This window comes from Protopterus annectens, chromosome 11.part0 (genome assembly GCF_019279795.1).
Source record: "Protopterus annectens isolate FY-2018-M chromosome 11.part0, PAN1.0, whole genome shotgun sequence".
NCBI lineage: Eukaryota > Metazoa > Chordata > Ceratodontiformes > Protopteridae > Protopterus > Protopterus annectens.
The window spans coordinates 216,943,198-216,968,970 of NC_056745.1; the positions used below are offsets into that span (position 1 = coordinate 216,943,198).

At 41.2% G+C, this 25,773-nt stretch overlaps 1 protein-coding gene across 1 annotated transcript in view; it reads right to left on the reverse strand.

The window, feature by feature from the left end:
• Nucleotides 1-25,773, reverse strand: part of VEZT (vezatin, adherens junctions transmembrane protein) — a gene marked incomplete in the record, with an annotated part of 850,549 nt that overhangs the window by 373,764 nt on the left and 451,012 nt on the right. The window contains 1 exon segment of the mRNA XM_044087638.1: nt 8,077-8,361. Within this exon segment, the coding sequence (XP_043943573.1) occupies nt 8,077-8,361 (285 nt within the window).

Here is a 25,773-nt window from a genome sequence, read left to right on the forward strand (position 1 = left end):
TTGCTGGTTGCCATCACAACCCATGGCATCAACTGGGACCCACTTGCTCCAGTGTGCCCTTTCCTTGGGAAGAACTAAAATTTTGCCTGGACATTTAGGGATCTGCTCCAATGTATCCAGTTTCTTCCACACCCGGTGAAAAATGAGATCCATGAGTTTGTCAGCCTGGGGAGTCACCCAAGAAGTAGCAAGGCCAGTCCCAAAAGCCTCCAGGAACACAGATTCCTCCTGGGAATGGGGTATTGGGAAATCAACCACCTTGCTGTTTTAAGGTACTGGGAAATCAACCACCTTGCTGTTTTATAAGTCCAGAATGTCTCCAAATGAGAAGTTTTCAGGTGGAGCTCAGACAGAGCATTCCCCTTCATTGAAATTAGTGTTCTCCACAAGAGATTCCTGAGGAGAATCTAGGGGTCTCCTTTTAAACATTTTCTTCCGAGGGACCTCCTCAGCGGTATAGTCATGGGAAAGTATCAGAAGATATGGGGATGTCCTGAAGGGCCAACTGGAGACCTGTTTGGTCTGGCTGTCCCAGTGGAATGGATGAACAAGGCCCAGAGCAAAGAACCAAAGGAGATATAGTTGTTTGATCTGAGGAGGGTAAGGATGTCCTTTCTCTAGATAAAGCGAAGGCTCTCTCCACAACCTCAAAAGCAGAGCGCCTGGGGTAAAGTAGACAGTAAAAGAGTTATTTCCCAAACCACTGACTCCTGCAACCCCACAAGCATCTAAGTTTGGGATTTTACGCCCACATGGGATACATTTTTTAAAGCCGGCAGGCTTATCAGTCATACTAGCCTAATTAAGCTAAATCAAGAACTAATTTACAAAAACTACTAATTTAAGAATTTTTAATTTTTTTTGTTGAAGAGAAGAAAGGGAAGAAAAGACAACTACCACAATGGTATGGCCCACGGTTTATGGTACCTACATGCGAGTCCCATGCACCATACAGCAGCCAGACTAAGCTTTTGTATATAGGCCGGACTTTCAGGTTGCCTCAGGCAGAGGATCTCTCATGTTTAGAATACTGTAATATGAGAATAGAAGAAAATTCACTCTAAAATACAGACATTTTAAAAAGCAAAGTATCAGCAAGGGAACTATGGAGAGGTACTGAGAAATCAATAACAACAATATACAAGAAAAACAAGAAAAAATAAACAAGGATGGCATGTAAGAGAATGGAATTTAAAGTAGGTAATGAAAAGTTTTAGGATGAACTCACTATTCCACAAGAAAACCTCCAGTAGTAATAAAAAACAAAAAACAAAAAAATCCAAAAACTGGTTACTGAAATCCTGTCATTAATGCTTGGTGGTTGTGTAGAATTTAACAAAACCCATCAGTGAACCTCCTTAGATTCAAGAAAGGCAGACCAATTATCATCCCTTGGGTTCTGATCAACTTTTTCTAGAAGAAAAAAAAACGTTTTTACAATTCTTACATTTTGAGTACTTGGCCAAAGCAATGGTGTAGCCTTTTTTTCCTTTAAGGCATAGTTGTTGCTGGTAGATCCTAACTTTTAAACTTCTCAGTTTTTCCTAGGTGTAAAGCCAGACATGACAAGTATGTGGCAACAGACTACCCCACTTTTTTTTGTTAAATTCTACACAACTACCAAACATTAATAACAGGGTTTTAGTAATCAGTTTATTAGTTCTTATGGCAAATCAAAACTGCGGTGGTAGTGCTGCGGTAGCGTCGCCTCACAGTAAGACGTCCTGTTCGATTCTCAGCTACAGCGTCTTCTGTGTGGAGACATGCATGAATGGGCATACCTTCGTTGAAGGTTGTGCGTCAGGGCTGGCAACTCAGCATGTAAAAATCTACTGCCAATCATTAGCGGACCGGAGTTCCGCTGTGGCGACCCCTAACTGGGAAAAGCCAAAAGACACAACAAGTGATTGTTTTTCACTGTGTATATTAAAACAGTTATTTATAATTAACTATTTTTAATTATGACGAATTTTGTAAGTAATGTTGGACTGTTCCAATTATATTATTTTAGTTTTTGAACATTTAGTGAATTGTTGCTTTAACAGTTAGCTTTTTTTTTTTTTTTTCAAGGAACCTGGGGATTGGTTTGCTTTGTGATTTAAATACAGTGTTGCTGTCGAGTCTTATCTGATGAAGTCCCATGCTAAAAAAATAGGAACAAAACCACTTATTGGGCTGTTCTTTGGTTTCCTGATTTTTTACTACTAGTGTTCATCAAATACATTTTTCTTACCAAAAAGACTCCCAAAAGCTCAAGAGCAAAAGGATGCAAGTCTGAAGATGAAAGGTGGCAAATGAGATCTGAGGTAGGTTAGGTTAGGGAAGCATTACGGGTAAAAGGAGAAGCTGAAGAGGTTTGGATCCGAGGAGCTGGTAGAAGCACTGAGTAGGATCTGAAACCCATCAGTTGAGGAATGAATGAATGAAAAGGACATCAGATCAGCAGTTTTAGGTGGAATATAAATACTCGTCAGTATTATCCACCTCTCCTGCCAGTAACCCTTTCTTTCAGTGCTCCTATAATAAGTATTACCCTTATTTTCTTTGTCCCTGATATTGTGCTGAATGTCTACATCCTTTCTTTGTCAAATTCACATACTCATTTCTTTCTAAATGTGTCTCCTGCAACATTACTATTGCACCCTACAATTCAATACTCTCTGCTTTTTGTCTACAGCTGTAAAGCTATTTACATTCCATGATATTGACAGAGTAGCCACTATGACAGAAAGGAATTACTCACACCAATTATACATGGCAGTTCTTTTGTATGCATATTGCCAACATTTAGCTTACATGTGCACATTAGTATTTGGCAGACTGATCACTTACGTAACTGCTCTTTCTTATTTCCATTTCAACCCATGTCTCATTTACAAGACTTTTTACAAAATGGGAAAAAAAATAAACATAACTAAACAGATTTTCAGAACCCATCACCTTTTAACTTACTCCCCTGGCACTCCTGTTTTGAGTACTACCAGCAACAGGGAAATTATGTCAGTTACTTTGGTGCCAGTTCCAGGGTACCATCAACTACTTTTGGTACAAAAACGTATACAGACAGGTATCTCCAGTGGTCATAACCAAGGTGAAAGGTCAATGATCCCTGAGACATAGTATTAGGAGTTCAGAAATTTGAATCATGCTTCCCTGGGGGAACTTTAGCCTCTTTCCTTGAAGAAACCTACAGCTTAGTGCGGCGTAGCATCAATTTAAATGTAGAGATAATACAGTAAAAGAGGAGGGTCCCAGACTTAAGGAAGGCAGATTTAGTGCTTCAGGGAAAAAAAAAATGAGAAATGTTGACTTTGCAATAAGAGGGAAAAACAGGCCTTACCACTGTATGAAATGAATATGCAAGTTAAAAAGAGAAAACATGATAATTTTCAAACAAGGTGACATCAAAAGTTGGGAAAAACAAGTAAGAAGGAAGGGAACAATGTCAATTAAAGTGAAGAAAGCAGAAAATGTAATCAGAAATGCAAATGTAAAAAGTGTAAGACAAAAACGACAAAGAAATACAATGTGAGGGTGAGTGAAACTAAATAAAATGAATGGGGTTGCAAAGAAAAGGAAAGTGAAAAAGCTGTTCTGCTAAATACTATCATTCTGTATGCATAGCTCAAGGGAAACTTACCCTATTCTGCCAGGGAAAAAGCACATAAGGACGGTTTTAGTCTTTTTACAGTATAAACAGTTTTCAAATGATTCCAGTCAACAGATCATATCAATCAATCGTGGGAATGGCAATGGTTTCTAAAAGGACTCGTACTAGAAAAACAACCAACATATTCTTAAAATATTAGTCGCTCTGTGAGGTGACTATCCACCATAGCTCTACAATTTGGTTTAGCCTCATTTTTATTCCATTTTGGCATTTTCCTCTGAAGCTTCATGCTCAAGGACACAAAATCCTTATGATGGTGGCTCAACACTGATATTTTGTTAGCAGTCATGCCAAAAATAAACTACTCAAACCATTGAATTCAATGAAATATAACAGCATCCCCACAACCCCTCAGCTCTAAATGTATGAAGATTACATAACAGTAGGGGAAAGCAAAAACTTCCTTATTCCCAATGTTCTGTGAGCTCAATGTTTTTACAACTGAGCATTCAGTTAAACAACCAACTGGCTAAATCAATTTCCATTTTGATGGCATACAACTTGAAAAACAGTACATCACCAGGTCATGATGTCAAACTTTACATTGAGAGAGCACCCACCCCCTGAACGCATCAGTATGCTCCCAACAATAACAGAAAAATTCCTGCAAATCAATTGCTTGCTGTCTATACCTACAATCTGTTCCTCACTTTGTTTCAGAAATCTTTCCCCGATATGTGTAAGTGAGCGCTGTCAAACTGACAGTGAAGTGCTTTACCAGCTCTGAAAGCCAGCAAAACACTTTACACAAAAACAAAAAAAAGTGCAACTAGTAACACGTGGAACAGATAAATCCCCATGCACTACAAAGAATTATGTTCAGGTCTCCAAACATAACCCAGTATTATGTGTTCTTGACACGGATGCAAGACTCACCTTTTGAGCTTCAATCTCAAGAAGAATTTCTTGGCATCCATGTTTCTAACACACAACACTGTTGTTATCAGAGACCCTATCATAATCCTCTATGTTAATCTTTAACATTAAGGCCTGAAACCAAGCAGTACATTCTACAGGGGAACTTAGCCAGAAGACAAAAGGTTCAGAAAGTTAAGTCCTGAAATACAGAAGTGGCAAAGGCCCGACTCCTAGCACTGCAATCCAGTCAATAATGCTTGGTGAGTGTGACTCAAGCACCAAGTGACTATAGCAAAGATGATTTCAATTAAGACATTCTTGAAGTAAGCAGTTAAAAACAGCCTGTAATTTGGTGGCTTTGTCCACAGCATCTTTCAATTCAATGGCAGTCAGCTGCATCAAGTGAAAAGATAATGCAGATGCCAGACCACTTGGAAACAGTTTGCTTGGTGACAGAGACCCTTTCTTTCTTTTAGAAGAGCTCTTTACAGGGAGAACCTAAGAGCTCTAATAAGAAAAAGAAAGAAAAAAAAAACTGACCAAGCATAGAACTCACTAGTCCCTTGTGATGGCTCTCCAACTCAGGACAAACTCATAGAATCGCCCCTTTCACAAGCTGGGAGAGTCTGCACTTAACAGAGTTACTACTGGAGGAAAGAACAACAGACTGGATCCATCCAGCACAGAAGTTAATTCTTTCTTTACAGAAGGAGGAAAAGGAATGAATGTTTCTAGAGAAACTGAATATTGCCTCTTTGTATTTCTGAGACTCCACTGCAGTCTTTCTCATGTGCATCCATGCCTAAGACACTAGAAGAATGCAAGACAAGGTATACCCCGGCCCTAAAGTACTGACACGATGTAATGACCTGCTGTTCAGAGAAATCTGACATCACATTCTGAATTTCAAACTCTTTCTCTTGCTGACAGAGCCTACAATAACCTCCTTAAAAGTTACCAAAGATACGTGGATTGGTAGGATGTCCCTCCATGGTCTGAGTCTGTATATAGTGGTAACACAAGTTAGGTCATTAAAAATCCTCCCCTTCTTTGAGGGTGAAAGAAAAGGGGCCCTAGGAAAAAAAAAGACGTATGCTAGTTCAGAATAAAGACCGACACAGGTACTTGCTACTGCCTGACCATTTCCTGGACAATGTAAAAAATACACTCAAGCAAGCAAAGTGGAGAGAGACCGCGCGAGAGAGAGAGAGAGAGAGAGAGAGAGAGAGAGACACACACACACACACACAGTTATGCTAGCAAAAGGCTCCACAGTACGTCAAAGCCTTTTTCAAAACTGCAACATTTAGGTTACTCACAACCATGTTTTTCTGATCTGTCACCTCCTATTTCCATTATTCTGAATGGTTCCAGTATTGTACTAATAAAGACTATTTTAATTTTTAACGTGTAGAACAGGGTTAGATATTACGGATACTTTGTTTGTGTCTTTTGGCTTTTCCCGGTTAGGGGTCGCCACAGCGGAACTCCGGTCCGCTAATGATTGGCAGTAGATTTTTACGTGCTGGCTTGCCGGGCCTAACGCACAACCTTCATCGAAGGAACGCCCATTCACGCATGTCACCACACAGAAGACGTTCTGAGAATCGAATGGGCAACGTCAAAGTAACTAATTTATGACTCTTCTTTTGGAAGATGTCAACATGCATACACTTTCTCCCTGCAAAACTAATGGGAAACTTTCTTCTGTTAACATTATTTAATGCTTCCTCTTAAGTTTTCTTAATCTTTCATCTCTTATCTAATATTTCACTTTTGTTCCTTACTTTTATGTTTCACTCTCTCCATCTTCTCTAATATTTTGTGCTAAGATGTATCTTTTTCTTAGACTGCCTTCTCCAGAGAATTACTGCAGCTGCCCTTATAAACGGCTCCATATCAAAGTGTGCAATCTGTAATTATAAGCCCTGAAACGTTGAAAGATAAAGTGCAACCTCAAAGAAAATAAAGGCAATACAGAACATTTAATGGATCTCTACAGGTGTGTGTGTGTGTGTGTGTGTGTGTGTGTGTGTGTGTGTGTGGGGAGGTGACTTTAGCCCCTCCCATGTAACAGAACTCTCAGATCACTGTACCTTAAGAGTATGGGAATAGTCTAAGATACCGAAACTGTAGATATAAGTATGTACCCTCTATACTCACAACTACTGTTTCACTATTAAAATACCAACATTTTTTTCAGAAGGGCACTACACACCACAACAGAAGCTATTTGCCCATCGTAAGCATAACTGTTGCTAGATTTAAGGCAAAATGACAAAAACAACTTCCATCCAAAAAAAGGATGGGTAGTGACTACTACTATGAACCACTGAACAGTTAATTTCCTACAGAAAATGGAATTAGTTGTACTCTGAGGGGCATAAAAAACTCAAAAGAGCACATGGTAATGCTAGCTACAATGGGAAGCGTCACACTGCATCAATAACTTTAAAGCTGCAAGACTACAACTGGGACTTATTCATATGGAAGATGGACATTTGAAGAAATTTGGTTGGAACACAGGAAACAAAGGTAAACCGAAAAATCATTATTTTTTGCTACAATGACCCTCCTTGAAGATATCTAGTGATTTTTAAATGCCTGTGGCTCAAATCATCTTAAGTTTCAGAATCAGAAATCATTTTTTTACATCAGAAAATATAAGCATTTACTTATTATGCAGCACTGCAAGCATAAACGTTTAGACACATTCTTTTTTGAAGAAAAATAATGGACAATGTTTTACACAAATCCCACAGAGTTTTATAATTTACATTATAACATGAAACTGGAGACAAGTTAATTCGTCTCCTGTTTGCCAGTGTTTAGCTTTGTCCAAATTAAAATAAATCCATTTATTAGTGAAAGACAAATTCCTGATTTCAAAACAAAGTGACAGAACTGAAAGACTTGCAGCACTACCTTGGAAGTAAGAATAAAAGCCAATGGTTGCATACACACAGGATTGATACCCATATTTTTTTCTTACATATTGTATGGGCTGGCAAAAAAAATAAAGAATGTATGATTAATATCCCTCCAGACAGGCGTGTGGTCACATAAACACACATGCACTATTATTACTGATACTTGCTTCCTATCAAATCATGCATTCAACTTCATGTAGATGGTATTAGCAGGTTTCAAAGGAATTAATTCATACTATGAATTCTGTGACACAGTTCAGCATAATTTTCTATCTGTATTATATGAACAGTAGTAGTAAAAAGTCAGATTTTTATTACTGTACCAATAAAAAGGATAACACATATGCAATTATTAAGAAAATGCAAGCAGGGAAATGCAGGTGATATTGCAAATGTATGAGCAAGGATTCCCATGCAGGAAGTGTTTGTCATTGGCAGAAAGAAAAAATAAACAGACACACACATTCTGGGAAGGCAAACAGGGAGACACTATAAACTAAAATAACAGTTAATAAACATTAAGCCTAGAATAACTACAATGCAGCTCAACAAATTACTCACAGCAAGACTGCTGCACAACAAAGCCAAACACAGTGAAAAAAGCTAAACAAAACTCACAGAGTAAATCCCCGAGAAATGACCTCTGTTTCTTGAATAAGTCGAAGGGCCTTCCTCATCAGATTGGTAAAAGCTCGACTACTAGCTGTAATTTCTTCCAGCTGGATACAACACTTTCTCATGGCAATCTGCAACTTGGCAGCTTGCCACAAATTCATGCCTCTCATAACTAAATATGAGAAGGAGACAAGCAAACCAGGTCCCCATGTCACCCAGGAGACGTCATTCCAAACGATGAGGGTAGCAATAAAAGCGCTGATGAAAGCCACCAGTACAGCTGCATCCCTAGGTTCAAAAGCAAAGTACAAAACTGCATCATATGGTTATAGCTATGGCTAAACTTTATACAGAGTTGAAATGCTGCATGTTGCCTTTAACCATGAAAGTCTCTCTCTCTATACTGCAAATTTTGAAACAAGGACAATATATGCTGGACTTCAAGCACAAAATACAAACTGGTGACCTTTACTTGCCTCCACATTCTGCTAAATGCAATTATCCTTCTCTTTTGCTTAGGAAAGGTTGAAGCAGCTGTGAAAGAGTATAAAATGAAGGTGTAAATGACAGGGAAGGGCTCTGTCATGCTACAAATGCACAGAGAACTGGTTACAAAGGATTACAGTAAGGGTTTTGACAAAAGAACCACCACCTATTTAAAATGAAGCATCCTAAATGGGCTAGGTTTGACACCTGCTAATATAACAAACTGTCTGGGGATTCAAAAGAATCAGATTTGATCCAGAAGTCTCTGACAAAAAGGAAGGCAATATGTAAATACATGACAGGACAATACAACTACTCTGCACTGAATGCAGTGTGCGTTCTGCAAATCTATGATATATCAGTTAAACACATGTCAGTTTCTCGGTCACTACCCTTATCAGTTCAGAAGGTTTTACTTTTTTTACTTTAATATGGGACTTGGTGGATGATATCTGGTAAAAACTAATAGTACTCCCTGATTTAGAACACGTTTATATGTGCAGACTATTAAGGAGGGCATACCCTAGTAATCCTGTTATAGGGAAAAATGCTCTAATGCAAGGATAACATTCATATTCTCTGCCAGTGCCACAAAACACCTTACCAAGATCAGAGCACAGTAGTTTATAAAGTACAGTTGTGCACACTTACCATAAATGTAGATGTTCGAGTGTAACCACTGTTGCAGTCATCACGCTTGAGTTATCTGCCTGCAGGTAGCCCTCAGTCAGCCCGAATACCAGAGTCTTAGTATTTCTGTGTAAGATTCTGTCGCTTCTTCCATGACGTCAGGGGTATAAAATAGGTAGCCGACGCTATTAAAGCAGTTTTTCTTGCCCCAAATGTCAGGAGCCCCCAAACAGGGAGCTAGTATATGGTGGGGAACACCACCAGTAAAAGTAAATGATGCCATTAGGAATAGCCATAGAGAGAAGAAGTAGATACACAGAGAAAGCCAGGGGGCTGAAGGGGAGGGAAACCAAGACTGCAACAGTGAATACACTCGAACATCTACAATTATGGTAAGTGTACACAACTGTACTATGTTCTTCATGTTTCACTGTTGCAGTCATCACACTTGGGTTGATTCCCAAAGCTGAGAAAGGGTGGAGGCAGTCAAGAAGTGTTAAGGCTGGCTAGTAGGCCTTGCAATACTGCTATAGCAAATCCAGCCCTGGATTTGGAAAAGATAGGTAAGTGGTAATGCTTGGTGAGAATGTGTACAGAACTGCAGGTTGCAGCTTCCAGAATATCCCTGGTAGGGACTCCCCTGAAAAATGCTGTAGAAGTAGCCCTAGTGGAATATGTTCTTACCCTGAGGGGTTGGTTTTCCATGGTGCTTATAGCAGAAATGGATGCAGTGTGCCATCCGTTTGGAAATGGTTTGTTTTGAAATGGCTATGCCCTCTGTCCCTGAAGCAAAGCTGACTAGCAGCTGGTCAAATGTTCTGAAAGGCTTGGTCCTATCAAGGTAGAACCTGAGCTGTCTGTGCAAGTCCAGAGAGTGCAGGATCCTTTCCCCTTTATTCTGAGGATTAAGGAAGAAGGTTGGTAAATGCATGGATTGGGTTAGAGCCACACTGGACACCACCTTAGGCATAAAGGACGGGTTAGTCCTGAGGGAAACCTTGTCAGCATGGAAAATAATGAAGAGTTCCACAGCCATTAGTACCTGTAACTCAGACACCCTTCTTGCTGAATTTATGGCTAAAAGTAAGTGTGTTTTCCAAGAGAGGAATTTTAACTCTGCTGAAGCAGCAGGTTCAAAAGGGGGAAGTGTGAGCTTTTCCAGTACAAAGTTAAGGTCCCAGGCAGGGGTGGGTGCTCTCCTTGGGGGTCTTAAGTTGTTAGCCCCTCTCAGGAACTGTTTGATGAGAGGGTGAGAAAATGGAGGTGGCTCAGTATTATAATGAGCCGAGATGGCAGAGGCATGAATCTTAATGGAGCAGAAGGATAGGCCTGTGTGGAGTAACTCTGCTAGGTAATCCAGGATTAGAGGTAAGAAGAGCACTGCTGTGTCCTTTCCTTTAGACTGAGTCCAAGAATAATATCTTTTCCACTTTTCAGCATAGATTTCCTAGTACTAGGCCTTCTGGCTTCAAGAATGATGTCCAGCACCTGTTTGCTGAGGGTTGCTGGTGGGGTATTCAAGGGATAAGCCAAGCTGCAAAATTTATGGTTTGCAATTGTGGATGCAAAGTCTGTCCCTCCTGCTGAGACAGAGTCTGGTGTAGGTGCCAGGGTGGCACAGTTATCAGGCTGCGCAGGAGTGGGTACCAGTGCTGGCGTGGCCAGTCCAGAGCAATCAGAATTGTAATTGGCCTGTCTTGTTTTATCTTGAGTAGTACTCTTGAAAGAAGGGGCAGAGGGGGAAGGCAGAGACAGAGGTTTTACCATTGACAGGATAGGGCATCCACCCTTCCAGACCCTACTGTAAGGGCTCTTGGTACAGTATTTGCTTAACTGGTGGTTCTTGGGGGAGGCAGACAGATCCACCTCTGGTGTCCCCCATCTCTGGATCACAAGGTTGAAGGTGTTGGGCTCCAATTTCCAATTGTGTGGGTCTAGGAGATTTCTGCTCAAGTTGTTTGTCATTGAATTTTGTTTGCCTGGCAGGAATTGAGCTTGTAGATGGACTTGGTTGCTCAAGGCTGTGTTCCACAGGGCCATGACTAATCTGCAGAGCGGGTAAGAATGGGTTCCCCCCTGTTTGTTTATGTACCACATAACTGTGTTGTTGTCTGTTTTCATCAGCAGTTGTCCTGGAAGGATTAGGTATTTGAAAGCTGCCAGAGCATTCTGTACAGCTAGCATCTCTTTTTGACTGATGTGCAGGAGAATCTGCCTTGAGCTCCAGTGGCCCTGAATGCATTTGCCTACCATGTGAGCCCCCCCCATGCATACACTGATGCGTCTGTTGTCAGGGTTTGGGCGGCATGGGGGGGTGGAGTGAAATGCAGTCCCTTGTTGTGGTTGCATTCCTCTGCCCAGCAGAGGAACTCTGTCCTTAGACAAGGTATGAAAGGAATGACTGTTTCCAGGTCCTGAGAATGCTGGCACCAAAGACATTTTAAGTACCAATGAAGTTTCCTCATATGCAGTCTTGAATAAGGAATTAGTAGAACACATGAGGTCATGAACCCTAGGGCTTGCAGTATTTTTCTTGCGGATAGCTGGGTTCTGTTGGCCATTTGTTTGAAGTAGTCTGTCAGACCTGTTTTTCTGAAGTGAGAAATGCCATCTGGGAAGTTGTGTCCAAGCTTGCTCCCAGGAATACAATCTTTTGACTGGATACAAGTAGAAATTTCTTTTCGTTGATGGTGTACCCCAAAGAAGTGAGAAGGCTTTTTACAAATGCCAAGTGCTGAAGCAGCAATTCCTGACTGTTCGCCTGAATCAGGCAGTCGTCCAAGCAAGGGTAACTTTGGATATTTCTCTGCCTGCAGTATGCAATGGCTGGAGCCAGTCATTTTGTGAATAATCTGGGCGCAGTAGATAAGCCAAAGGGAAGTGCAGAAAAATGATACTGCACAGATCCTGCCCTGAAATGTAGATATTTCCTGCAGGACTCCCTTATGGGAATGTGTAGATAGGCTTCTTTTAAGTCTAGAGTGACAAACCAGGAATCCTTGGCTAGCATAGGCAGAAGCTGTTGCAGGACAAGCATCTTGAATTTTGGGACCACCAGAAAGTTGTTGAAAATTGAAAGATCCAGGATTAGGCGCCAAGAGCCCTCTTTTCTGGGCACCAGGAAAAGTTTGGAGTAGAAACCCTAAAACCCTTTGTTCTACTGGAACAGGCTGAATAGCTCCGATACTGAGCAGGGAAAGTACTTGCTTTTGAGCCTCTGCCCACTGGTTTGGAGGAAGGTCTAAAAACCTGCTTGGGGTTTACAGTGAATGAAAGTAGAATTTGTACCCCTGGGATATATTGTTGAGGACCCATCGGTCCTTAGAGATGGACATCCAGTTTTTTGCATGAAGGGCAATATTTTCTCCTAGGGGCACAAGCAGTTGGGCAGGGCTGGGAAGTAGAACTGAGAAGTCATTGTGAACTTTTCCCATAAGAGGTGGCTTACCACTCCCTGTTTTTAGGGTGAGGGTACTCCATTGCTTAGATCTCTGCATACCCTGAGACTGTAGTCTGGATGGTCTGTTTCCCCTGGGTCTAGTCTGAGAAGGCCTGGAAGGGACTGGAAAGGACCAGTGTTTTGAAGGGCAATGCCTACTGAATTCTAGGTGGTTGCACTTGTAAGAATTCTTTAACAGTTTGCATAGATTTAGCTTTTTCTTCCATCTTTTTAAGAACTTCTTCTGCTTTGTTGCCAAACAAACAGTTCTTATTTAAAGGAGCATCTAGTAATATGGATTTGACATGATCTGGCAAGGTTTGCTCCTTCAGCCAAGCATGTCCTCTCAGTACAGAACCAGTGACTGCAGCCCTGCAAGATGCTTCTAGGGCATCAAAGCCACACTGCAAAGTATGCTTACTAACTTGGTTTGCAGAATGCATTCAGCTCTTGCAAATCTTTATTTTCTGCACAATCTTGAAATAATGCTATCTTTTGTTTAATAACTTCCATAATACGTTGCTGGTACTTCAGAATGTGAAACTAGCAATTTAATGCCCTGATAGCAAGGGTTGCAGAGGTATATACCTTCTTACCCCATCTGTCTAACGCTCTGGAATCCCTGTCCAAAGGGGTAGGACTTTTGGCTGTAGTAGCCTTAATACCTTTAGGTCCCTGGGAAATTATCTCTGGATCAGCAATAGGATTCTTGAAAAGAAACTTGTGGGAATCAGGTACTCTGTAGTACCTGTCAGGTTTCCTAGGGGCCGAGGGTAATGTGTCTGGATTAAGACTGGATTCCATAAAAACATCATCTACAACATCCAGGACAGTGGGTATAGCTAGAGGCCTGTGCTGAGGTAACTCTAAAAATTCTGTCTCGTTTTGGACTGAGGGTAGTCTTGGCATTCCCAGTGGAAATGCTCTCAAAATATGCAAGGTTTCACCAAAAGAAAAATCCTCTGGAGGGGGAGGCAGAGGGAATTGATTCCTCTGCATCTGAATCTTCATAAGCTGATAAGGGCATGTCCTGATAATCAGAAGGGTCAGAGTCATCGGACTTCTGGTCTGTAGAATCAGAAGGAAACTCAATTCTTTGTCTCTTAGCAGGGGAAGGCTGACTTCCCCTAATTAGCGTAATAAGGTCTTCAGCCATTCTAAGCATTTATTTTTGTGGCATGGGAGCTTGAGCATGCGCTTTGGTCGTCGGTTTTCTAGGCGTAGTGCTTACTCTGGGCCCTAGAAACTCTGTAGTTTTAGCTAAAAAAGGAGTCGTTGGTTTGATTCGAACATCGGTAGGACAGAACAGACCCTCAGAAGCCAGTTCCTGCACAGCGGCTCTGGACCCATCCAAGGTAGAGACATCCGCTGGTTCCATAGTCGAAGCATTTTGCGGCATACCGGACTCCGAATGGGTTTCAGCAGAGGCCTGCGAATCCATAGAAGCGGGCATCAGGGGCTGCAAAGGCACCTCACGGAGTACCGGCGGACTGGCGATTAGCTTAATGGAAGTGTCGTTGGCAGTTGGACCTATGCGGTCTGTCTCTGTCTTTATCTTTACTTTTTTTGGAAGATCAGTAGTCTGATGGCTTATCGAAGCCATTTCGGAATATGGAGAATGAGAGCAAAAGAATTTAGCGACAAAGATAGCCTGAAGACGAATGGTTCAGGCATTAAACAAGGCACAAATCCGACAGCGTGGGATGTCGTGGTCTGGGCCTAAACAGGTGATGCAGTAAGAATGAAAATGTTGCAGAGAGTGGTATAAGCAGTACTCATATACTTAATGACAAAAAGAGTGGTGCACTTACTCTGCATTTCAAATAAGGATGCCATTCTCACAGAATTAAAAGTTAAATACTTACCATAATTTAGCATCTGTGTTGTCCATTTACATTCTTCCTCACCACTGGGCCTAGGATCCAATCCTCTTATCCAACTTGGATGCATTATTCAAGACTTCTGATCCATGCTTCATGCTCCTCCCTTTACCCATAACCCCCCCCCCAGGGCATCCCCAACTCCTCAGATCGAGTTTGCTGCATTAATAGTCATAACATCTAACCTCAACAGCCTAGAGATTGTAGACGCAAAGGTAGTACCACGTTTCCTGAAGAGGCTCAAACTAGGAACCTGAGGGTTCCTATGTTATCCAGAAAATATTCTAGGAGCATTGTAAAGGGGATGGATTGGGGGGGGGGGGTGAGGAAGAATGAAAATCAGCAACACAGATGCTTAGTTATGGTAAGTACATAACTTTTAAATCTGATGTTCTTTACATTCTTCCTCACCACTTGGTCAGAGTCTCCAGCTACACAACTCTTGGGGGCTTTCATGGAAGGATATGCTGGACCACTGTTCAACCTATGGATGCTCTGCTTCAAGAGATAATGTCCAGTTTGTAATGTGTAACAAAGGTAGGTATGAACCGTGGACCAAGTGGCTGCAGCACAAATGTCATCAATTGAAGATCTGGAAGAAATAGCAGGTAAAGACATGGCTCCGGTAGAATGGGCTGTAAGTGGGTGAGGCAAATATAAGCCTCTTTGGTGATATATCAATAAAATACAATCTGCAATCCATTTAGCTAGGTGATCTTTGAAACTGCTTGTCCCAGGCATTTGGAGGAAAAGGACACAAAAAGTTGATGAGATTTTCTACCTTGTTTTGTTCTGTGAAGATAAAAACGTAACTGTTGAAGAACATCAACAAGGTGTACTATACATTCACCTCTGTTAGTAAAATTAAGAAAAGATACTGGAAGTTGAATGGATTGGTTAAGACTGGCTTTGTTGGCTACCTTGGGCATAAAGGAAGGATAGGTTCGTAAGAACACTGTCTTCATGGAAGATGATACAAGGAGGATTCGCTGATAATGCCTGTAATTCAGCAATTCTTTTGCTAACATAATAGCTACCAGCAGAATAGTTATCCAAGACAGAAATTTCAAATATCAACTGCTTGCTGGTTCAAAGGTTTTTGAGTCAAACCTTGTAGAACTGAGGTGAGATCCCAAGGTGGAGAAGGTTCTTTTATGGGAGGTCTTAGAAGAAAAAAACCCTTCATTAAGTCTTTACATAACTTGGTAGTAGACAAGGAAAGGTGTTGATTTCCTGTATGAAAATTAGATATAGCTGTTAACTGTAACTTAATGGTAGAAAAAATAGCCCCTTGCTTGAAAAGTCGACTATGAAAAAGTAGTACCATCTGGGACAGAAGCTGAAAAATGGTCAATGTTCTCTTTGCAAGCCCATAAAGAAAATCTTTTCCACTTACTCTTGTGCACCATTTTGGTGGAAGATTTCTGGGAGGCCAAAACAATACTGTGGACTGGAGAGGCAAGCCTGAACTGTCCAACAATCACTGGAACTGCAGAAACCATGCGGTTCAGTTTGATGGTGTGGAGATCGGGGTGCTGAAGTTCTGACAGGTAAGACTGGAGATTCTGAGTGGGCTCCAGAATCCATGGAGGATACTTGAGATGAGACCACAGAAAGGGGAACCACACCGGATGAGGCCAAAAGAGGGGAACTGAGGATGGCTGAGCTTTTCAATCTTCTTGCTTTCTGAAGAAATCTCTGTATCACAGGTAGAGGAGGATAAGCACAGAGAAGATCCAGGGGCCAATCGTGGTCTACAGAATCCATCGGTGACTCCCTGAGGGAGAAATAAGAGCAAAGTACTCGCTACACTTGTTGAAGGGAGAGGCAAACAGACTGCAGCAAGGCTGGCCCCTAAGGCTGAAAATCATGCTTGGTACAGATTGATAGAGACCACTCATGAGGAATCAGAATGGACCTGCTGAGTCTGTATGCCAATACACTGGTTTTCCCTGGTATATGCGTTGAAACCAGAAAGGGGTCTGAAGAGATCACCCATTCCCAGACCCTCATGGACTCTCTGCACAACAGGTAAGGAGTTCTCCTTTTCTGTTGATGCATCAGACTACTGACATTTTGTCTACATGTACAGAAATTGTCTTTAGAGGGAAAGCATCCTGAAAAGCTTGCAACAATACAAGGACTGTTCTCATTTCTAGGATGCTGATATGCAACTTGGTCTCTAAAGGGGACCACATGCCTTGGACCATCTTACCCTTGTAATGCCACCCACCCCAACTGGGAAGTGTCCATGGTCAATGTGGCTATTGGAGGGGGAAGAGAACAGCCTGCCCAAATGCAGGTCCTGTAACTGACTCCACCAATGGACATGACGTCTGGAGATTGGAGTGAGCTTTATCAGCCTCTATCCATGCCTATAAAGTATTTATCATTGGACTGCCAAGGTTCACTGGAGTACCTGAATAAAGAACCTGGCCTGAGGGACTAGAATTATTGCTACTGACATGGAACCTTGTACCTATAAAACCAACCTCGCAAGAGGAGAAGGGTGGGATAGTAAGTCTTGCACTTGACTCCTTAAGGACGTGATCCAGTGTGTAGGAAGATAGGCCACTGTGTGTAGGGCATCTAGTTGAGTTCCTATAAACTGTTGATTCTGTACTGCAGCTAGTTTGGATTTTTGCAAGATTGACAGCGATTCCCAAGGAGTTTGAAACATGCTACAGATGATCTCTGGCCTGAATTAGTTGATGCCTGGTTGGGGCAGTAAGGAGCCAATCATCTAAGTATGGAAACATCTGGAATCCCCCTGAGCATCAACTAAGCTGCAACGACTGCCACGCATTTGGGGAACACCTAGGGGGCTGTGGAGATCTCAAAGGGCAGTGCTCTGAACTGGTAATGATTGGCTCTCAGTCAGAAGCACAGAAATCTCTTGGAGCGCCTCTCTCTATGTGATAACATGCGTCCTGGACAGCTATAGAGCACATCCAATTGTCCTTGCACAAAAGAGGCAGAATGGACTGGACTGTAACTATTTGAACTTGGACTTCTTTACATATAGATTAACTTCCTTAGATCCAGGGTTGGTCTTGGGTCTCCTTATTTCTTTGGCACCAAAAAGAAGGAGGACTTAAGCTCCGAATCCTATCTGTTCAGTTGGAACCTACAGGATGACTTTTTTGAAGCAGCTTTAGAACCTCTTGAGCTGCTAATTTCCTCTGACTGGGCGGAACGTCAGGGAAATCTTTGTGTGGGCCTGGGGAAGGAAGGTAAAAAAGGAATGCTGTAGCCTCTGGATATAATCAAATAATCCAAAACAGGAATCCAGGCACCTCAAAGCTGGAAGTACTCCAATAATCCAAGTTGTAGTTTAAAAAACTTTTAATGTGAGTGCTTTCGTTCACATAAATAAGATGAACTTCTTCAGACAAATAAAAGGCATTCAAAAGAACATTTAAATACATTTCCTGACTGATGACATCACAAACCCATCCTAAAAAGTCATGCGATTATAAAGTCATATGATCAAAAAAATCACATGATTCATTCACAAACATATTATTCTTGTTTGATGTAAATATATATATATATATATATATATATATGTGTGTGTGTGTGTGTGTATGTATATTTATTTATATATATATCTATATCTATATATATATATATGTTAATGTGTTAACATATAAACAGAAATAAACACCATAAATTTTGATGTTCTTATTCCTTATTTACCTTAATTTTAAGATAAATTTCAAAGAGCAATAGTCATTTAGTCCAGGATATGAGTGTGCATTTTAGCCTTAATGGCCACAAAAGCTCATGCTCCTCTAACCTCAAAGTCCATGGACCCCCCCTATAATTGGGTACCACTTGCTCAATTACTAAGTATTTAAACTGGTGACTTGGTTCATTCATTATGTGTCTAGCCAAAGCATTTATTTGTACTATATTTTTTGTTGTTGTCTCTTGCGGCTTTTCCCAGTTAGGGGTCGTCACAGCGGAACTCCGGTCCGCTAATGATTGAGTAACCAGCCCTGACGCACAACCTTCAACGAAGGTATGCCCATTCACGCACGTCTCCACACAGAAGACACTCTAGCTGAGAATCTAACTGGACAGCGTCTTACTGTGAGGCGACAATGCTACCGCAGCACCACCACCGCACTATATTGATGTTCCTAAATTCTTTGTTTAAAGTGTCTCTCTGTTTTCCCACACAGAAGCAGACACATGCCTGGCACTGTGCAAGGTAGACTACCCCTTTTGTGTTGCAGTCAAATCTCCCCTACACCTCATATTGTTCACCCAGGACAGTAAATGTTGATATTAACTGTATAAATTTACAATAGGGGCATCTACCACATTTCTTTATACCTTTGTTGTGTATGTAAGGTTTTACATTTCTTTCCAGAATAGATTTGATGTTGGGCCCCCTTCTATATGCAACTTTAGGTTTATCCATTAATTTGGTCCTGAGGGTAGCATCTTCGTTTATAAGGGCCCAGTTTTTAATCAAGATGTTCCTGAGGGCACCTGCATCCTTAGAAAAAGTTGTTCTAAAACTAACATTAAATTCATTTTTTCTATCCTAGGATTCATGTCTATTATGGTATTAACCATCTCCACATTCCATTCCACTATGTTCCTATTCAAAATGGGTTTAAAATGGTCCATCATTCTCTTCCTTTCCACTTCAACCATGATGTCATCCAAAAAACTAGATGGATAACCCCGCTTAAGGAACATGTTTTTCAAGTTCTGACATTCATTGTCAAAGTCCTGGTTAAGGGAATTCATCCTGCCAGCTCTCACGAGCTGCCCTTTCACCATTGCCCACTTTTGATGTACAGAATGATTACTGGTGAAGTATAGAAAATCATTAGAGTATGTGGATTTTCTGTGTATGCGGGTTACATATCTATTATCTTTACATTATCCTTGTTCAATTTCACATCTAGACAGGCCATTTCATGTTCACCGAAATTAAATGTAAATTGTAGAAAGGTTGTCATGTTTGACATCTCATCTAACAATTGGTTAACTGTTTCTAAATTACCTTTTATTAATAGAAACATGTCATCCAAAAACCGTGTATACCATCTCACATTGTTCCTGAATGTGTCATTGGGAAACAAAAATTTCTTTTCCCAGAAGGCCATGATGGTATTTGCAAAGCTGCCCCCACATGGTGAACCCATAGCAACCCCACTTTTCTGCGAATAATAATTCTTATTAAATTAGAAAAAAATTATTTTCCAACATTAATTCTAATAGGTCCTCTATTAGGTTCATTTCATCCCCATCTACACCATTCTTCATCAAGAATTCTCTCACCCAACTGATACCCAGAGCTTGTGGTATTGCAGTATATAGGTCCTTGACATCTATAGTCAGGAAACCAAATTCTGAATTATACTGAACTTCATTCAATGCCTGTAAAAATCCCCAAGAATCCTTACAAATTTGAGATTCGGTGGCAAGATGTTTCTTTAGCATTCCGTCCACCAGTTTAGCACAGGCATATGTGATGCTGTTTCTACCATGCACTATGGGTCTCAGTGGGGGGGGGTCTTCTAAAATGTTATGAATTTTTGGGATTCCGAATATTACAGGTGTCAAAGGGGCAGCCATTGTCAAATAGTTACTGATGTCAAGATTAATCTTGCCTTCCAGAAACATGTCACTAGCGGTGTTCCTATTTTTCGAGAAGGCCCTTTTTACTTCATTTACAGCAATTTTTTAATATGCTTCGCTGTCTAACATAGTTAGCATCCTCAAAATCACTTTCCTCCATGAAAATGAGGCCCCTGCCCTTATCAGGTCACATCACACATATATTAAACAGTTTAAATTCGGCAAGATCTTGTATTTGAGAGGGATGCAGGTTAAATTCATGTGGTTTGTAACTTGTCCTAACCAAAACATCCCTGAAGTCCATTTCACATAGTTTCTCGAAGATTCCTAAGGAAGCATGCAATGGGGGGGTTAAACAAGCGAGAAATTCTGTGTTCACTTCTAGTCAAGGAATTATTACCCAACAGTAGGTGCAAGTTTAATTTACGTAAATATACTTTCAAGTCTATAAGAGTCCTGGAAATGTCCGCTCTTTTCGTGGGTACAAAGGAAAGCCCATGGGCTAACACCTCTATTAATTCTGGTTTCACATGTTTTGTGGTAAAATTATAGATTTTAAAGTCACCTTCTTTGTTGGTATAAATAGTGATCCCCACACCCCCCCCAACTATATATTCTAACTCCAGGGTCGCACTATAGCGGGGAAGGGGGCATATCCCATTTTCTTGCCAATAATACTCGTCGGTCAAATGAAGTGTCGGTGAAATGGTAGTCGGTCAAGCGGAAGTTAGGACAAATGAAGTAGACCCATATATATATATATATATATATATATATATATATATATATATATATATATATATATATATATATATATTTTTTTTTTCCTTTTTTTTTTACATCAAACAAGAATAATATGTTTGTGAATGAATCATGTGAATTTTTTGATCATATGACTTGATAACCACATGACTTTTTAGGGTGGGCTGGTGATGTCATGAATCAGGAAATGTATTTAAATGTTCTTTTGAATGCCTTTCATTCGTCTGAAGAAGTTCATTTTATTTATGTGAACGAAAGCGCTCACATTAAAAGGTTTTTAAACTATAACTTAGATTATTGGATTACTTCCAGCTCTGAGGTGCCTGGATACCGGTTTTGGATTATTTGCTTGAGTTTTTTTCCATGAGTCTCCTCTGGATATAATGCTTAGCATACATTTTTCTTTTGTAATATTTGTCCAGGATTATGGGTGTAAAGAAAAATGTTCCCCAACTGCCTCCAGAGACAAACAGTGAGGTAGCACTTCAGGAGCGCTGACTGGGCTTCTTGGGAAAGAAATCCCAAAAGCCCTGGTTCTGCAGACCCTCTAGGGCGACATCAGCCAATGAAACCTCCTCCACTGCCTCTGGAAGAGGAATCTCCCCACAAGTCATGAAAAGGTCCCTGAGATTTATGAATCACATTTTTTTTACCACCTCAATGATTCCTGGAGAAGGTACGCTGAGGAGTAGAAAACTTGATTCCAACAGCAGAGAGGGTCTTTCCTTCCTGCTCGCTGCGGCGTGAGCATTTCCTTTACTGATGGCCCAAATAAGGAGGTGCCATCGAAGAGGACATTAACGAAAGACGTCTTAAAGGATTCTGCAAAATCACAGAGCCTCATCCAGACATGACACCATACGGCTATGCCTGAGGCAGCTGCTCGGTACCTTCTGCTGCACTGGAAATAAGCCTCATCAATTAATTAGCTACAGAGGACAGAGTGGCCAGATATGGAGAAAATTTCATCAGATCATCCACCAACATAGACTCTCCAAACACGTGAAATGGGCCAAGCAGTTCACTGACCTCAGTGTGAAAGTAGCTGAGGTGTAAATGCGCTTCTTGAATCTGTCCATCGCTCTGGACTACCTGTTCAGTGAATGGATGGTGGGGGTCTGTTGCGTTAGCTCCTTTTTCGTGGCTGCTGCCACAACCATGGCATCCACTACAACTCTTGCTTCAGAAATGTCAGTCTGCAGGCAGGGACAGAAACTGATCTGGGCGTTTGGGTATCAGTTCAATGTAGATGGGCCAGCTCCGAAAGCCTCCAGAAACACAGTCTCTTCAGGAGAAGGATTTTGGAAGGACCAGCCACCACTTTGCCGAAGGATTTCCAAGATGCTCCCAAAGAAAATATAGTCAGGTGGTGATTGGGGGGATCCTTCACCTTCCTTAAAGTCTGTGTCCTCCATGAGAGACTCCATTAGGGAGTCTGCTTCCTTTTGCACATCCTCTTCTGAGGGGCATCCTCAGTGGGATGGTCCGGGGAGGTATCAGAAGCGGAGAATGTCCCTGTGAGGAGCATGGATGCAGGCCTTCTTAGACTGGCTGACCTGAAGCAGCAGAAAAGATGAGCTCAGAGCTCAAAGCAGAAGGATGAGGGATAGGAGCCAAGATACAAGAGGACACTTCTAGCTGTAGAGAAAACCTTTTTAACAACCTGGAAGGTTGAAGGACCCAAAGAAACCACTCCTCCCCTGGAGATGAAGCAGACAAGGAAAGGAAGGGCCAAGCCCCAGATACGTGCCTCCCAGAGAGAACTGGATCAGAACGGTCTTGGGCTGAGTCACCCAAAGGAAGGAATGGATCCGAACATACAGGAGCCGAACCTTGCCCCTTGGACCCAGCACTGACCTCTCAAATCAGAGGACAACTGAGCACAACGTGTGATGATGACTGCCGGATCTGAATGAAGGGATGTCTTTGGATCCAACCACATACTTCTAAGGGATCTAGGATCTCTGGACTCTGAAGTTGAATGTCGGATCGGAGAAGGGGATAATCGCCGTCTAAGAGGAGAGCTCACATATCCGGTAGGGGATGGCCCTGGAATGACCCCCATCTGAATTTGAGCTCTAAGCAATCTCTGCATCATTCTGTCCATATCTAAATTGTAGTGGCTCCTGAAGACCTAGACGAGGGTGAGGAGGGTGGTCTTGAAGGCTTGGTGAGTGCCTGGAAAAGCTTTGCAGGCAGAGTTGGAAACACTACTTGTAAAGTCAGACGCAGTGAATGACATCTGTCAGATCCGGGGCCTTAGGATCCACAGCAGAGGCAGGATGAATAAGAGAGCTAGTGCTAAGAGCTGAAACAGTCGGATCCAAGAAGAGGATAGGATTCGAGGCTGTCCGTGTAGCAGTAGGATGTAAAACTCTCCTCTGCTTCTAAGATGGCTCCAAGGAGGAAGGAGGTGACTGGTGATGTCTCTTTTTCAGCTCTGAGACTGCCTGTTTGGTGGGGGTTTGAGCCCTAGCAGGCAACAATCCTCTAAAAATTAATGTATTTCTTCAATCCAAGAAAGCTGTCAGACTGAAGGTGCTACAGATGGCACAAGGAGTATCCAAATTGGCAGCTCCCAAAGAATATGCATACTTCTTGTGGGCATTAGAATTTGGTATCTTATGCCCATAAGGAGTGCACTTTTTGAATCCAGTGGGCTTTTCTGGCTTGTCTGACAGTCTGAAGGAATGCTAAAATATCAACTATAATCTCTAGTTATAAATACACAGCAAAAAAAAAAAAACCCTTTAAGAAAATATGTTTCCAATGAACAGTAAATAGTCTATGCATGGAAAAAACTTAGCACACACATACTCGCATACAGAGAACTGCAACTATAAAAACAAGTCAACGAAAACTTAACTAAATTTAAGCCAACTGCAAACACTAAATTTTCTAAATGCTACAGCCTAAAAATATAATTCGAAAGCACACACACAGAAAAAGTAAAACAAAATCCCTGAAAAAGGAGGCACAAAAAAGATAACTATCTAAACAAAAGAATAAGACAAAAAATATCACCTGGGTTAATATTCTCCAATGAGAAGCTGGATCTTCCATCTGACTTTAATGGTAGCAAATGAGATCTGGGGAGTTGGGGATGCCCTAGGGCATTATGGGTAAAGGGAGGGGCATGAGGCACAGATCAGAAGTCTTGAAAAATGCGGCAAAGTTAGATCAGAGGATTAGATCCTAGATGCAGACATAAGGAAGAATGAAAAAGACATCATTAAATAACAGTTTGAATGATGATCACAGACAGCTGCTGTGTATGTTCCAGGGCAGGACAGAGATACAGCTTTAAGAGTGCCACAACCTGCAAACATAATTGCTGTACAAAATGTAACTGAGTTTGCCAACAAACATGAGCCAACCCAAGTTAATGAACAGATGGTTTCTGTGTGGGAGGCCAGTGCTAAATTTGGCTGCCTTACTCTCTTCTGATTCAGATGTGGCAAAATTTCCACACAGGGTTTGGTAAGAAATATGAAGTCACTCCAAAGGCAAGAAAGCAGAATGGGGGATGATAATATGAATCTAGTTAACAGGATAATGTAACATTTGGAAAAGTAAAGGATGAGGTGCTAGCAGTTTTTTTGTATTCACCCAGAAACATGAACAAGGCACTCCCAAATTACTTGATTTTAGTAACTACAACAAATTCACCATTTTCAGTGAAACTCTTAATCACTCTAGATATGCCAAAGAGCAAACTTCGGTAGCCAATAAGCAATAGTGTAACACAGTAAAGTACAATTTCCCTTAAGAGCACACAGAGATCACAGTCAGTCTGGGGTTGTTTCTTCCCTTTCTCTCCAGGTCCCCAATAAGACTCCCCACTGGCACAGCTATAGGGTCCAGATGTCAGCCTAGTGGGCAAGCTAAAATCTCCAACACCCTCTCTGTCCAACCAGTGCTTCGTGTTCCAGCCCAAGTAGCTGACGCACACACACACACTTTGAGATAACAGTTTATAGAACCACACAGACACTCCTGGGGAAGGCTGGCACAGGTTCTCCAGCTGTGCCCCTTTTACCCAGACTATACGGTAGAAGACACTGATAACACCCAGCTAATATTTATCAGCTACTCAAAGGCGCTTAGGAAAGGGTGTCCAATTATACTGTGCAATATTATTATCCAAAAATGCAACCGAACAGTCAATTCTTATTTGGAATGACTTGGTACAGTATCACTAAATACATGCAATGTACTCTTAGAGCTTAAATTATCTCTACACAAATCAGCCACAGTTGAAAGGTTAAAAAAATATTTAATAATAAATAACAAAAAAAAAAAAAAAAAAGACAATACTTCTTACTACACAGTGCTAATCAAGAGTTCAGAGATCACAGAGAAATACTTAAAATAATACAGCAGAAAACTTCTGACATCACAGAAAAACAAACTAGTCTAATCTTCCTATTTCTTAGCTATATCAAAGAGAAATCCTACTTACACAGAGACACAGGTAGAGTGGTGAGTTAGGTGTTAGCGAGATAAATGCTCAAATGCTCTCATTCTTTCTGTCCTTAAATTGATAACAGTACCACTGATTCATTTCAGATTACATCATTTCTTTCTGGTTCCCAGGCTAACATACTCTCAGAAGTTAACAGCCCTTCTATACATGCAAATTCTAGCCATTAACTCTGGCCTCAAAACAATAGGCAGAATGCCTTTATCTAGACATGTCAGCTCCAAGTTTTGACATCAAAGAATTGACTTATCAGCTTTGTTACAGCAGAGTGCACTGTTACATTTTTGCAGTTCCACATTTAACACTATTTTTTTCCCATTTAAGAGAACAAGCCTATGGCTTGTATTAATATTTACAAATGACAGAATTACCTACAAAATTCTATTTGGCTAGGTTGGCAGCCTTCACCCATCACAAAA